This window comes from Oncorhynchus gorbuscha, linkage group LG06 (genome assembly GCF_021184085.1).
Source record: "Oncorhynchus gorbuscha isolate QuinsamMale2020 ecotype Even-year linkage group LG06, OgorEven_v1.0, whole genome shotgun sequence".
Lineage (NCBI taxonomy): Eukaryota > Metazoa > Chordata > Actinopteri > Salmoniformes > Salmonidae > Oncorhynchus > Oncorhynchus gorbuscha.
This window is the reverse complement of record NC_060178.1, coordinates 95,222,973-95,236,976: the sequence shown is the minus strand read 5'-3', so window position 1 is coordinate 95,236,976 and position 14,004 is coordinate 95,222,973. Positions and strand designations below refer to the sequence as shown.

At 45.2% G+C, this 14,004-nt stretch overlaps 1 protein-coding gene across 1 annotated transcript in view; it reads left to right on the top strand.

Moving 5' to 3' along the window:
- Positions 1 to 14,004, top strand: part of LOC124038591 (kinesin-like protein KIF19) — a 142,255-nt gene that overhangs the window by 2,726 nt on the left and 125,525 nt on the right. Inside the window, exon 2 of the mRNA XM_046354642.1 lies at positions 4,848 to 4,928. Coding sequence (XP_046210598.1) covers positions 4,848 to 4,928 — 81 coding nt within the window. The remainder of the gene's footprint in view (positions 1 to 4,847; positions 4,929 to 14,004) is intronic.

The window sequence follows — 14,004 nt, the reverse complement described above, 5'->3', positions numbered from 1 at the left end:
TATTCCAAGGTAAGAGGTTTTAGGTTGTAGTTAATATAGTATTTATAGGACTATATCTCTATATACCATTTGTATTTCATATACCTTTGACTATTGGATGTTCTTGTAGGCACTATAGTATTGCCAGTGTAACAGTATAGCTTCCGTCCCCCTCCTCGCCCCTACCTGAACTCGAACCAGGAACACATCGACAACAGCCACACTCGAAGCATCGTTACCCATCACTCCACAAAAGTTGCGGCCCTTGCAGCGCAAGGGGAATAACTACTCCAAATCTAAAAGCGAGTGGCGTTTGAAACGGTATTAGCGCCCACCCAGCTAACTAGCTAGCCATGTCACATTGGTTACACCAGCCATTAGGCTGATAGGCTTGAAGTCATAAACAGCGCTGTGCTTGTGAAGAGCTGCTGGCAAAACGCACAAAATTGCTGTTTGAATGAATGATTACAGGCCTGCTGCTGCTTAGTCAGACTGCTCTATCAAATCAGACTTAATTATAACATAATAACACACAGAAATACGAGCCTTTGGTCATTAATATGGTCGAATCCAGAAACTATAATTTCGAAAACAAAACGTTTATTATTTCAGTGAAATACGGAACCGTTCGGTATTTTATCTAACGGGTGGCATCCCTAAGTTTAAATATTCTTGTTACATTGCACAACCTTTAATGTATGTCATAATTACGTAAACTTCTGGTAAATTAGTTCTCAATGAGCCAGGCAGCCCAAACTGTTGCATATTCCCTGACTCTCCGTGCAATGAACGCAAGAGAAATGACACAATTTCACCTGGTTAATATTGCCTGCTAAACTGGATTAGTAGTTATAACTAGTGATTATGATTGATTGTTTTTTATAAGATAAGTTTAATGCTAGCTAGCAATTTACCTTGGCTTCTACTGCATTTGCGTAACAGGCAGGCTACTCGTGGAGTGCAATGGTTAGAGCGTTGGACTTAGTTAACTGTGCGGTTGCAAGATTGGAACCCCTGAGCTGACAAGGTACAAATCTGTCGTTCTGCCCCTGAACAAGGCAGTTAACCCACAGTTCCTAGGCAGTCATTGAAAATAAGGATATGTTCTTAACTGACTTGCCTAGTTAAATAAAAGGTATAAAATAAAAATTGAAATTGGCGGCCAAAAATACCAATTTCCGATTGTTATAACTTAAAATCGGCCCTAATTAATCGGCCATTCCGATTAATCGGTCGACCTCTAATCTCAAGCTTACAGACAATGTCAAATGTGATATAGCGATTATGTGTGCAATTATGGGTGTGCATTTATGCAGGTACTTTCCCAAAACAGACGACATAAACAACTGGATTCATTAACCCTTTAACACCCCGGCCATCCTGCAATCTAAGCTTGATGCCCTCAATCTCACACAAATGATAAATTAACCTACCAGGTACAACCCCAAATCCGTAAACATGGGCACCCTCATATATATCATCCTAACCAACCTGCCCTCCAAATACACCTCTGCTGTCTTTAACCAGGATCTCAATGATCACTGCCTCATTACCTGCATCAGTAATGGACCTGCGGTCAAACGACCACCCCACCATCGCTGTCAAACACCCCTTAAAACACTTTAGCGAGCATGCCTTTCTAATAGACCTGGCCTGGGTATCCTGGAAGGTTATTGACCTCATCCCATCAGTATAGGATGCCTGGTTATTCTTTAAAAGTGTCTTCCTCACGATCTTAAATAAGCTTGCACCGTTCCAAAAAAATTGAACCAGGAACAGATATAGCCCTTGGTTCACTCCAGACCTGACTGCTCTTGACTAGCACAAAAACATCCTGTGGCATACCGCATTAGCATCGAATAGCCCCCATGATATGGAACTTTTCAGGGAAGTTAGGAACCAATATACACAGGCAGTTAGGAAAGCTAAGGCTAGCTTTTTCAAACAAAAATGTGCATCCTGTAGCACAAACTCAAAAAGTTCTGGGACACTGTAAAGTCCATGGAGAATTAAAGCACCTCCTCCCAGCTACCCACTGCACTGAGGATAGGAAACTCTGTCACCACCGATAAATCCACTATAATTGAGGATTTCATTAAGCATTTTTCTACGGCTGGCCATGCTTTCTACCTGGCTACCCCTACCCTGGTCAACAGCCCTGCACTCCCCACAGCAACTCGCCCAAGCCTCCCCATTTCTCCTTCACCCATATCCAGATAGCTGATGTTCTGAAAGAGCTGCAAAATCTGGACCCCTACAAATCAGCCGGGCTAGACAATCTGGACCCTTTCTTTCTAAAGTTTTCTGCCAGAATTTTTGCAATACCAGCCTGTTCAACCTATTTTATCTTCTGAGATTCCCTAAGATTGGAAAGCTGCCGCGGTCATCCCCCTTTTCAAAGGCGGTGACACTCTAGACCCAAACTGCTACAGACCTATTTCTAAGGTCTTCGAAAGCCAAGCTAACAAACGGATTACCGACCATTTAGAATCCCACCGTACCTTCTCTGCTATGCAATCTGGTTTCAGAGCTGGTCATGGGTGTACCTCAGCCACGCTCAAGGTCCTAAACGATATCATAACTGCCATCAATAAGAGACATTACTGCGCAGCCGTATTCATCGACCTGGCCAAGGCTTTCGACTCTGAAAATCACCAAATTCTTATTGGCAGACTCAACAGCCTTGGTTTCTCAAATGACTGCCTCGTCTGGTTCACCAACTACTTCTCTTATAGAGTTGTCTGTCAAATCGGAGGGCCTCTTGTCCGAACCTCTGGCAGTCTCTATGGGGGTGCCACAGGGTTCAATTCTTGGGCCGACTCTCTTCTCTGTATACATCAATGATGTTGCTCTTGTTGCTGGGGATTCTTTGATCCACCTCTACGCAGACATCACTATTATGTTACTTCTGGCCCATTGGACACTGTGTTAACTAACCTCCAGACGAGCTTCAATGCCATACAACTCTCCTTCCGTGGCCTCCAACTGCTCTTAAATGCAAGTAAAACTAAATGCATGCTCTTCCACCGATCGCTCCCCGCACCTGCCCGCCCATCCAGCATCACTACTCTGGACTGTTCTGACTTAGAATATGTGGACACCTACAATACCTAGGTGTCTGGTTAGACTGTAAACTCTCCTTCCATACTCACATTAAGCATCTCCAATCCTAAATTTAAATCTAGAATCAACTTCCTATTTTGCAACAAAGCATCCTTCACTCATGCCGCCAAACATACCCTCGTAAAACTGACCATCCTACCGATCCTCGACTTCGGCGATGTTATTTACTAAATAGCCTTCAACACTTTACTCAACAATTGGATGCAGTCTATCACAATGCCATCCATTTTGTCACCAAAGCCCCATATACTACCCACCACTGCGACCTGTATGCTCTCGTTGGCTGGCCCTCGCTTCATACTCGTCGCCCAACCGACTCGCTTCAGGTCATCCACAAGTATTTGATAGGTAAAGCCCCGCCTTATCTCAACTCACTGGTCACCATAGCAGCACCCACCATAATTTGCAAATAAAAAAATAAAAAATCCTACAATGTGATTTTCTGGATTTTTTTTCTCATTTTGTCTGTCATAGTTGAAGTGTACCTATGATGAAAATTACAGGCCTCTCTCATATTTTTAAGTGGGAGAACTTGCACAATTGGTGGCTGGCTAAATACTTTTTTGCCCCACTCTAGTTGATCATGTGTGGATGGGGTATCAGTCTATAACTTGGTCTGTCTCATCTGAGTGTCATAACGTCCCTCCATGCTATGATAGTAATTATACTGAATCTAGAGAGCAGGTTTTCTTCTTCTGCAGAAACACCTCCCTGCAGTGCAGGCCATAATTGAGCTCACTGCCGTGAAGAGTGTTTTGACAGAAAGAGAGCTTGGAGAAGAGATGGAGAGAGGCACATGTCACAGTGACTTTACAGAGTTAAAGTTACTGTGTTAAAAATACAGCGTAACTGTAATGACTAAGGTGTACTTTTATAAAGGACTTTGAAACTATTAAACTGTGAATTATTAGTTTATTTTAAATGACAATGATAATTGACTTTATCCTTTGCTCTTGTGGACTAGTGAATGACATTAAGGCCATTGCTGTGGTGTGAATAAGCAATCTCTTCGATGCTGTTAATGTTGTGTGTCCCAAATGGCACCATATTAACTATGAAGTGCACAACTTTTGACCAGGACCCAGCCCATTTGCTCTGAAGGTTCTAACCATGTCCATCTCTCTCTCTGAAAGCTCTAACCCTGTCCCTGTCTCTCTGAAAGCTCTAACCCTGTCCCTCTCTCTCTGAAAGCTCTAACCCTGTCCATCTCTCTCTCTGAAAGCTCTAACCCTGTCCCTCTCTCTGAAAGCTCTAACCCTGTCCCTTTCTCTCTGAAAGCTCTAACCCCGTTCCTCTCTCTCTGAAAGCTCTAACCCTGTTCCTCTCTCTGTGAAAGCTCTAATCCTGTTCCTCTCTCTCTGAAAGCTCGAACCCTTTCCCTCTCTCTCTGAAAGCTCGAATCCTGTTCCTTTCTCGGTGAAAGCTCTAACCCTGTTCCTCTCTCTGAATGCTCCAACCCTGTTCCTCTCTCTGAATGCTCCAACCCTGTTCCTCTCTCTGTGAAAGCTCTAATCCTGTTCCTCTCTCTCTGAAAGCTCAATCTTTCCCTCTCTCTGAAAGCTCGAACCCTGTTCCTTTCTCTGTGAAAGTTCTAACCCTGTCCCTCTCTCTGTGAATGCTCTAACCCTGTCCCCCTCTCGGTGAAAGCTCTAACCCTGTTCCTCTCTATGTGAAAGCTCTACTAACCCTGTTTCTCTCTGTGAAAGCTCTAACCCTCTGGTGTTCTACCTGTCTCTCACTCCCAGGTGGCTCTTAGGATCAGACCCCTCAGTGATTCTGAGCAGGAAGAGGCAGCCACTATAGTGGCCCACCGATTGGATGACCAGGTGAGAGGGTGTGTGTGTGTGTGTGTGTGTGTGTGTGTGTGTGTGTGTGTGTGTGTGTGTGTGTGTGTGTGTGTGTGTGTGTGTGTGTGTGTGTGTGTGTGTGTGTGTGTGTGTGTGTGTGTGTGTGTGTGTGTGTGTGTGTGGCACATGAGGATGTTTGAAACATACTCCTTAGCCTGAAGTGTCCCGCTTACGTCGCCTCATTAGCTAGCTTTTGAGGTGGCACGATCGGTTAAGACGCATGATGAAGACGGTCACGTGTGTTTGTGAGGCAGAGGTACTGAGTCAGGAGAAAGTGGTACTCGCTAAGCAAGCACCGTGATGTGCGTGCTTGCATCTGTTTCCATTTCAGGCCTCTCTCTCACATCCACTCACACATTTATAATGTATCTGCAGGTGCATGCACTTTTCAGTTATCACAGTATGGCTGGTCTAAACCAAGTGCTGTGGATAACTGTGTTTAAAAAAAATACATATATAAAAATATATATTTTTTTACCTTTATTTAACTACGCAAGTCAGTTAAGAACCAATTCTTATTTTCAATGACAGCCTAGGAACAGTGGGTTAACTGGCTGTTCAGGGGCAGAACGACAGATTTGTACCTTGTCAGCTCGGGGATTTGAACTTGCAAATGAGTAACTTCCGGTTACTAATCCAACGCTCTAACCACTAGGCTACCCTGCCGCCCTAGGGTGTGTGTCTGTATGTGAGACGTGTGTGTGTGTGTGTGTGTGTGAGACGTGTGTGTGTGTGTGACGTGTGTGTCTGTGTGAGACGTGAGACGTGTGTGTGTGTGTGTGTGTGAGACGTGTGTGATATACGTGTGTGTGAGACGTGTGTGTCTGTGTGTGAGACGTATCTGTGTGTGAGACGTGTGTGATATACGTGTGTGTGAGACGTGTCTGTGTGTGAGACGTGTGTGTCTGTGTGTGAGACGTATCTGTGTGTGAGACGTGTGTGTCTGTGTGAGACGTGTGTGTGTGTGTGTGTGACGTGTGTGTCTGTGTGAGACGTGTGTGTGAGACGTGTGTGAGATACGTGTCTGTGTGTGAGACGTGTGTGAGACCTGTGTGATATACGTGTGTGTGAGACGTGTCTGTGTGTGAGACGTGTGTGTCTGTGTGTGAGACGTATCTGTGTGTGAGACGTGTGTGATATACGGGTGTGTGAGACGTGTCTGTGTGTGAGACGTGTGTGTATGTGTGTGAGAGATGTGTGTGTCTGTGTGTGAGACGTGTCTGTGTGAGACGTGTCTCTGTGTGAGACGTGTGTGTGAGACACATGCGGATGGCTCTAAGTGTTGTGCTTCCATCCACTGGGTGGCTCAGTGGGTTGTCATAGCTTAGAGAGTGACTTCTCTGATAGAGGAAGGAAATTGGAATCCTTCTGAAGAAAGGAGGCAGCCAAGACAGTTCTGTACTGTAGCATTGGAGGACATGATGTGTGTGAAACAGCTTTGTGACGTAATTGAATGCTCCTGTCATTGATGTAGCCACAATTTGAGACCCACAATTTTTCATTCTGACACTATTATGAATTTAGAGAATATTATTGTGAGTTTATTGTGTTGTTGTCAATATGGAGAACATCTCAGATAGACTTTAACAAGTCTTCTGGCCAGATCACACACCTGACCTGAGGTATTCAGTCTCTATGGAGTTGGGAGTTGGCTTTCGTTCTATTTCCATTCAGTTCATGAATTTTCCTAATTGAAAAGCATGACCCACGAAGTTAATCTGTTATATGCAGCACAGGGAAAATGCAGTGCTCCTATTGGGTCCTTGGGGAGCATATTTTTCTGGAGCCAATTAGAAGCTTCCAGGTGTGTCCCTCATTGAGACCACTTGATGGTGATGAGGAGGAGGGTGAAAATGATGATGATGGGTATTGTGACTGATTTGGATGAGGAGTTCTAAGCTTGTCCAAGTCTTAACGGGTGATTTACTGTAGGGACTAGGCAGCTGTTCTCACATTTGGCTTGGCATGACAACTCCATAAGGACTTGGCTATAGACCAGAAACAGACCAGCATTCAGGCACAGGCTAGGTAGGATAACATGGCTTATTCTGGTGAAAGATTTGATATGGCTCACATCATAGAGATCCTTTAAATGGCATAAGTGAGTGATGTGATCTCTACGGTTCTCATAATAAGTCTGTCATCACTCATTTGTTGTTAGTCTTAGTGGAGATAATCTGCCTTAACTGTGAGTGAGGGATGGAGACCCAGCTTTCTGTCTGTCTGCCTGTCTGCCTGTCTGCCTGTGCGCTGTCTGCCTGTGATTCTCAAAAGCAATTCATGATGTCATGATGTCATCCAATTTGTAAGTCGCTCTGGATAAGAGCGTCTGCTAAATGACTTAAATGTAAATGTAAATGTCATCACCAGGAGTAGGCTAAGCATGTGCCCAGTGGGATGGTGTATTGTTGCTGACACTGCCTAGAAGAGTGTACAACAGTTTGCCTCCTAATCCATGCACCTTAGTTGGAGAGTGAGGTCCTGGCAATGTTCCTTTCCCTTTACAACAGCTCTGTCAACATTGTTGGTGACTATTTTCTCATTGGTAGAATAAAACAATATCAACTTGACATACATGGTTGATGTTATGCTCTACAAAAACAAAGGTAAGGGAAAGAATGGAAACATTTTGTGAGTGGTTCTGTGTAGAGTAGTACACTCACACCTCAAATCACCTTTCCACCCCGTAACACACACAAATACACTGAATGGCTGACGGACTAAGTATAAAGCACCCTCCTCCTGATTGTGTCTGTGCAACAGGCACCATATGACGCCATCTGCTCCCTCCAGATAGGTCATGCTGAGACCGATTAGGTTGGTGCTGGTGGCTGGCCTGCTCCCACCACCCCTCTCTCTGTTGTTTTCTCTCACTCTCTCTCTCTGTGGATGAGCTCACTGAGGGGCTTTAGAGGGAAGCTATGCCTGCTGCCTGCCACCTACTATGAGGATAGCGAGCAGAGCCATTTCTGGAGGTGAATCCGGTTCCTCCTGTCCTTCAAATACAAGGGAAAGTCATGGGTGGCTCAGAATCAGAGTGTTATGAACCACACCATTGAGAACTGTACTTTAAATGACATTTGGGCTGGTGCTATTTGAGAATTATAGTTCATGTGTGTTTACAGTTGGCACCTTGGCGTATTGTTTTGGATGGGAGGTTATCCAGATTGGGCAGCAGGTAGCCCAGGGGTTAGAGCATTGGACCAGTAACCTAAAGGTCTCTGGTTAGAACACTGGAGCCGACAAGGTGGAAAGTGGAAAAATCTGTTGTTGTGCCCTAACCCCAATTGCTCCAGGGACACCATAAAAATGGCACCACCTTCCATCGTTGCTGAGTGGGTGGGGGACAGAAGATAGTTGAAGGCCGTCTGATAGCCATGACTGTGGTAGATGGAATTGTATTTCCCCCTAGAGGTAATACGCAGGACCATATCTGCGTTGTTAATGTTACATATCATTTTAAGATGTTGGCAGTTTAAATCTTAAGTAAATTTACCTTAGTTCTTACTGTTTTTGTCACTACTCATTAGGGTAGCAACTTGGATTGCCCTTTTTTTTAAATGTATAGTCACTTTGACACCACAAATAATTATTTCATTCATATCCAGCTGAAAATGACTCATGGAGCCTACATACATGTATCATACTGAATACACACCCATCTTATTTGGGTTATGACTCCCCCACTTCTCTTCCCTGGAAGCCCCTATATGATATCCACTGAGTGGTGTGTATTCAGCCCACATGGTGGTGGTGAGTAAGTGGGGAGACAGACGGGTGTTACTGTTGACCCTTCACCAATGCAGTGCATAATTAGACTATATAAAAGCAACCCTCAGAAATCACCTGTGGAGACAGAACAGGAAGCCACATATAAATGAGCTCAGTCTCACTGGTTTCATTGAGTTTACAGTGCCCAACCCGTAGCACTCACATCTGTAGCCATGAAGTGCTTTGAAATGCTGGTCATGGCTCACATCAACACCATTATCCCAGAAACCCTAGACCCACTCCAATTTGCATACCACCCTAATAGATCCACAGATTATGCTATCTCTATTGCACTCCATACTGCCCTTTCAAACCTGGACAAAAGGAACACCTATGTGAGAATGCTATTCATTGACTACAGCTCAGCGTTCAACACCATAGTGCCCTCAGAGCTCATCGCTAAGCTAAGGATCATGGGACTTAACACCTCCCTCTGCAACTGGATCCTGGACTTCCTGACGGGCCGCCCCCAAGTGGTAAGGGTAGTTAACAACACATCCGCCACGCTCAACATGGGGGACCCTCAGGGGTGCGTGCTCAGTCCCCTCTTGTACTCCCTGTTCACCCATGGCTGTACTGACAGGCACGACACCAACACCATCATTAAGTTTGCCGATGACACAACAGTGGTAGGCCTGATCACTGACAACGACGAGACAGCCTATAGGGATAAGGTGCCAGGACAGCAACCTCTCCCTCAACTTGATCAAGACAAAGAAGATGATTGTGGACTACAGGAAAAGAAGGACTGAGCACTCCCCCATTCTCATCAACGGGGCTGTAGTGGAGTAGGTCGAAAGCTTCAAGTTTCTTGGTGTCCACATCACCAACAAACTAACATGGTCCAAGCACACCAAGACAGTCGTTGTAAGGGTTTTCCTGTGGTGAAGGAGAAGCGGACCAAAATGCAGCGTGGTGGTTATTCATGTTCTTTAATAAAGGAACTAGACATGAAATAACTAACAAAACAATAAATGTGGAAAACCAAAAACAGTCCTATCTGGTGCAAACACAGAGACAGGAAGAATCACCCACAAACACACAGTGAAACCCAGGCTACCTAAGTATGATTCTCAATCAGAGTCAACTAATGACACCTGCCTCTGATTGAGAACCATACTAGGCCAAAACATAGAAATACCCAAACCCTAGAAAAACAAACATAGACTGCCCACCCAACTCACGCCCTGACCATACTAAATAAATACAAAACAAAGGAAATAAAGGTCAGAAAGGTGACAGTACCCCCGCCCCCAAAGGTGCAGACTCCGGCCGCAAAACCTTGACCTATAGGGGAGGGTCTGGGTGGGCGTCTGTCCGTGGTGGCGGTTCTGGCGCGGGACGCGGACCCCACTTCACCATTGTCTTAGTCCGCCTCATTGTCCGCATCCGTGGCTCTCTAACCGTGGCAACCCCTCTCAATGACCCCACTGGACAGAGGCGTGGCAGCTCGGGACAGAGGCGCGGCAGCTCGGGACAGAGGGGCGGCAGCTCGGGACAGAGGGGCGGCAGCTCGGGACAGAGGGGCGGCAGCTCGGGACAGAGGGGCGGCAGCTCGGGACAGAGGGGCGGCTGCTCGGGACAGAGGGGCGGCAGCTCGGGACAGAGGGGCAGCAGCTCTGGCGCCTCTGGACTGAGGAGCGGGAGCTCTGGCAGCGCCTGTCAGGCGGTAAACTCTGGTAGCGCCGGACAGGCGGGAACACCTGTGTTGATGGGATGGAGAGACAGCCTGGTGCGGGGTGCCGGCACTGGTGGTACGGGGCTGGGGCCACACACCTCAGGGCGAATGCCTTGCATACTACGCCAAATCAACTGCTCTCTCTCTTCACACTCCCCCAAATCTATTAACACCTCCTCGAGTGTCTCCTCATATCCCATCCGTTCACTCTCCTCCATTCTGTCCAATAACTCCTCGACCCTCTCAGACTCAGCCCTCAGCTTCGCCGACAGCTCCGATAACATCCATGGCTCCTTACGGTAAACAGGGGGAGTTGGCTCAGGTCTGGCTCCTGACTCTGCCACAGCTGTATTCAAACCACTAATCAACTGTTCCCAGCCGTATTCAAACCACTAATCAACTGTTCCCGGCTAATATCAACCCAATAATCAACTGTTCCCAGCCGTTATCAACCCACTAATCAACTGTTCCCAGCCGTATTCAAATCACTAATCAACTGTTCCCGGCCGTTATCAACCCACTAATCAACTGTTCCCGGCCGTTATCAACCCACTAATCAACTGTTCCCGGCCAATATCAACCCACTAATCAACTGTTCCCAGCCGTTATCAACCCACTAATCAACTGTTCCCAGCCGTTATCAACCCACTAATCAACTGTTCCCAGCCGTATTCAAACCACTAATCAACTGTTCCTGGCCGTTATCAACCCACTAATCAACTGTTCCTGGCCAATATCAACCCAATAATCAACTGTTCCCGGCCGTTATCAACCCACTAATCAACTGTTCCCGGCCGTTATCAACCCACTAATCAACTGTTCCCGGCCGTATTCAAACCACTAATCAACTGTTCCCGGCCGTTATCAACCCACTAATCAACTGTTCCCGGCTGCTGTATTCAAACCACTAATCAACTGTTCCCAGCCGTATTCAAACCACTAATCAACTGTTCCCAGCCGTATTCAAACCACTAATCAACTGTTCAAACCACTAATCAACTGTTCCCGGCCGTTATCAACCCACTAATCAACTGTTCCCAGCCGTTATCAACCCACTAATCAACTGTTCCCAGCCGTATTCAAACCACTAATCAACTGTTCCCAGCCGTATTCAAACCACTAATCAACTGTTCCCAGCCGTTATCAACACACTAATCAACTGTTCCCAGTCGATATCAACCCACTAAGCCACTACTTTTACAGAAATACTGTATACAATGTCTTCCTAAGCATTTTCTTAAAATAGGAATAACTTGACAAACAATTGACAAAGACACTACATTTAAAGACATTGTTATAGTATAAGCTTCCCATGCTAATTTGCTAAATACTTAAATTATGGAATTGTATGGAGTGCCAGAAGAGTGAGGTATAAATCATTTTCACAGTGCCAGGCTATCTGGTGTGTTTTGGTGGTCTGTGGTGGTGTGGTTTGGTGTGGTGTGGTGTGGTGGTGTGAGTGGCAGAACTCTGAGAGGTGTGTCAGATAGTGTACCGTGCAGGATGTCTCTCCAGTAGCTGTACCAGGGCCATTGTTGTTGTTTTTAACTGCCATAAGAGGGAGGATCTATCTGCTCGGTGTTAGAGGAGAGAAAGAGAATAGAGAGGAAGTAGGGTCGGACTATTGGCTACTTTAACCATTAATTAGTTCAGTAAAGATGCTCTTTACATGCAGTGTAGACGAAGCGAAGGGACCATCACCATTTAGTTTTTGTTTTGGAGGCTTGGAGTCTGTCTGTGTATGGGATTCTAAGTGTCACAGGGAGCGAGCGGTACATCACTCAAAGTAAGCTATAGCCTGTACATGGGGAGCTCTTCTTTTCCCTGTGGGCTCTGTTTGTGTGTTAAAACCGGTCCATAACGCCTCTCTCTGTGGAATGGAACTCCCAAGATGCATCTCATGTGTTTACCTGCCCAACACCCCCTTTCAGAAACAGGTGGCTTTTTCGAAAGAGAGAGCGGAGAGAGAAGAGAGAGAGATAGCGAGACTAGAGAAGAGTCCCCTTAGCCAACGGGTCCTGGGGGTCTGTTCACAAACACAACAGACCCCACAAAGCCCAAGGGCAGCAACACAATTAGATCCAACCAAATCATGAGAAAGCAAGAAGATAATGACTTGACACATTGGAAAGAAAATAAAAAAATAACAGAGAAAACTGGAATGCTATTTGGCACCAAACAGAGAGTACTCAGTGGCAGAAAACCTGACCACTGTGACTGACACACAATTAAGGAAATCTTTGACTATGTACAGGCTCAGTGAGCATAGACTTGCTATTGAGAGAGGGTAATAATCACCTAGTTATGTACAGGGTAATAATCACCTAGTTATGTACAGGGTAATAATCACCTAGTTATGTACAGGGTAATAGTCACCTAGTTATGTACAGGGTAATAATCACCTAGTTATGTACAGGGTAATAATCACCTAGTTATGTACAGGGTAATAATCACCTAGTTATGTACAGGGTAATAATCACCTAGTTATGTACAGGGTAATAATCACCTAGTTATGTACAGGGTAATAATCACCTAGTTATGTACAGGGTAATAATCACCTAGTTATGTACAGGGTAATAATCACCTAGTTATGTACAGGGTAATAGTCACCTAGTTATGTACAGGGTAATAATCACCTAGTTATGTACAGGGTAATAATCACCTAGTTATTATTATTATTATTATTATTAAGCTGTTGAGCAAGACCTTCATACAAAAACATGAGTCTAATAAAGTCACTTATGACTGCGTGTTCCATATATTGTGTATTGAAGGCTGCATTTACAAAGGCAGACCACTTCTGATCTTTTTTTCACGCATTGGTCTTTTGACCAATCAGATCTGAAAAATCAGACAATTCTGGAGCCCTATTTTGATTGTCACTATTATTGCTACATTATACCATCGCTGGATGAGGTTGCATATCAAAATATCTTGAATCATACATTCCTCCTTATATTTATTGAATACCATCTCAGTAACCAATTACACTTCTTAATAATAATAAACCATTGTGAATTACTTTAATGACTTTATTGGATTTTTACAGATGTTTTATTTGTGTGAATCCACATTTCTACATTTTTGGGGGTGCGGTCAAATCATGGGCTGGTGCTACCAACTGAAAAAGTGAATGGCACCAGGGGAAGGCGTTAGTCTGGAGCCCTGACTCTATGTGCCATCAATCAGATCAGCTCTGAAAAATTTCAGCCTATGTGTAACTTTGTTTGTGTCTGTGTGTATGTGGTTTATTGTGTTGTGTGTGTGTGTGGTCTCTCGGCCCTCCGGCCAGTACTGTTACTGTTAAACATCGTCAGTACGGAGCAGTGTGTTCCTTTGAGCTTCCTCCTGACTCCTACACACAAGCCTAAGACCACCATGTGCAATGCCAAACATCGGCCTGGTGACCACTACCTGCCCCAATGCATAGTGCCAACTGTAAAGTTTGGTGGATGAGGAATAATGGTCTGGGGCTGTTTGTCATGGTTCGTCTAGGCCCCTTAGTCCTGCACAGAGCCCTGACCTCAACCCCAACGAACACCTTTGGGATGAATAGGAACGCCAACTGCGAGCCAGGCCAAATCGTCCAAAATCAGTTCCTGATCT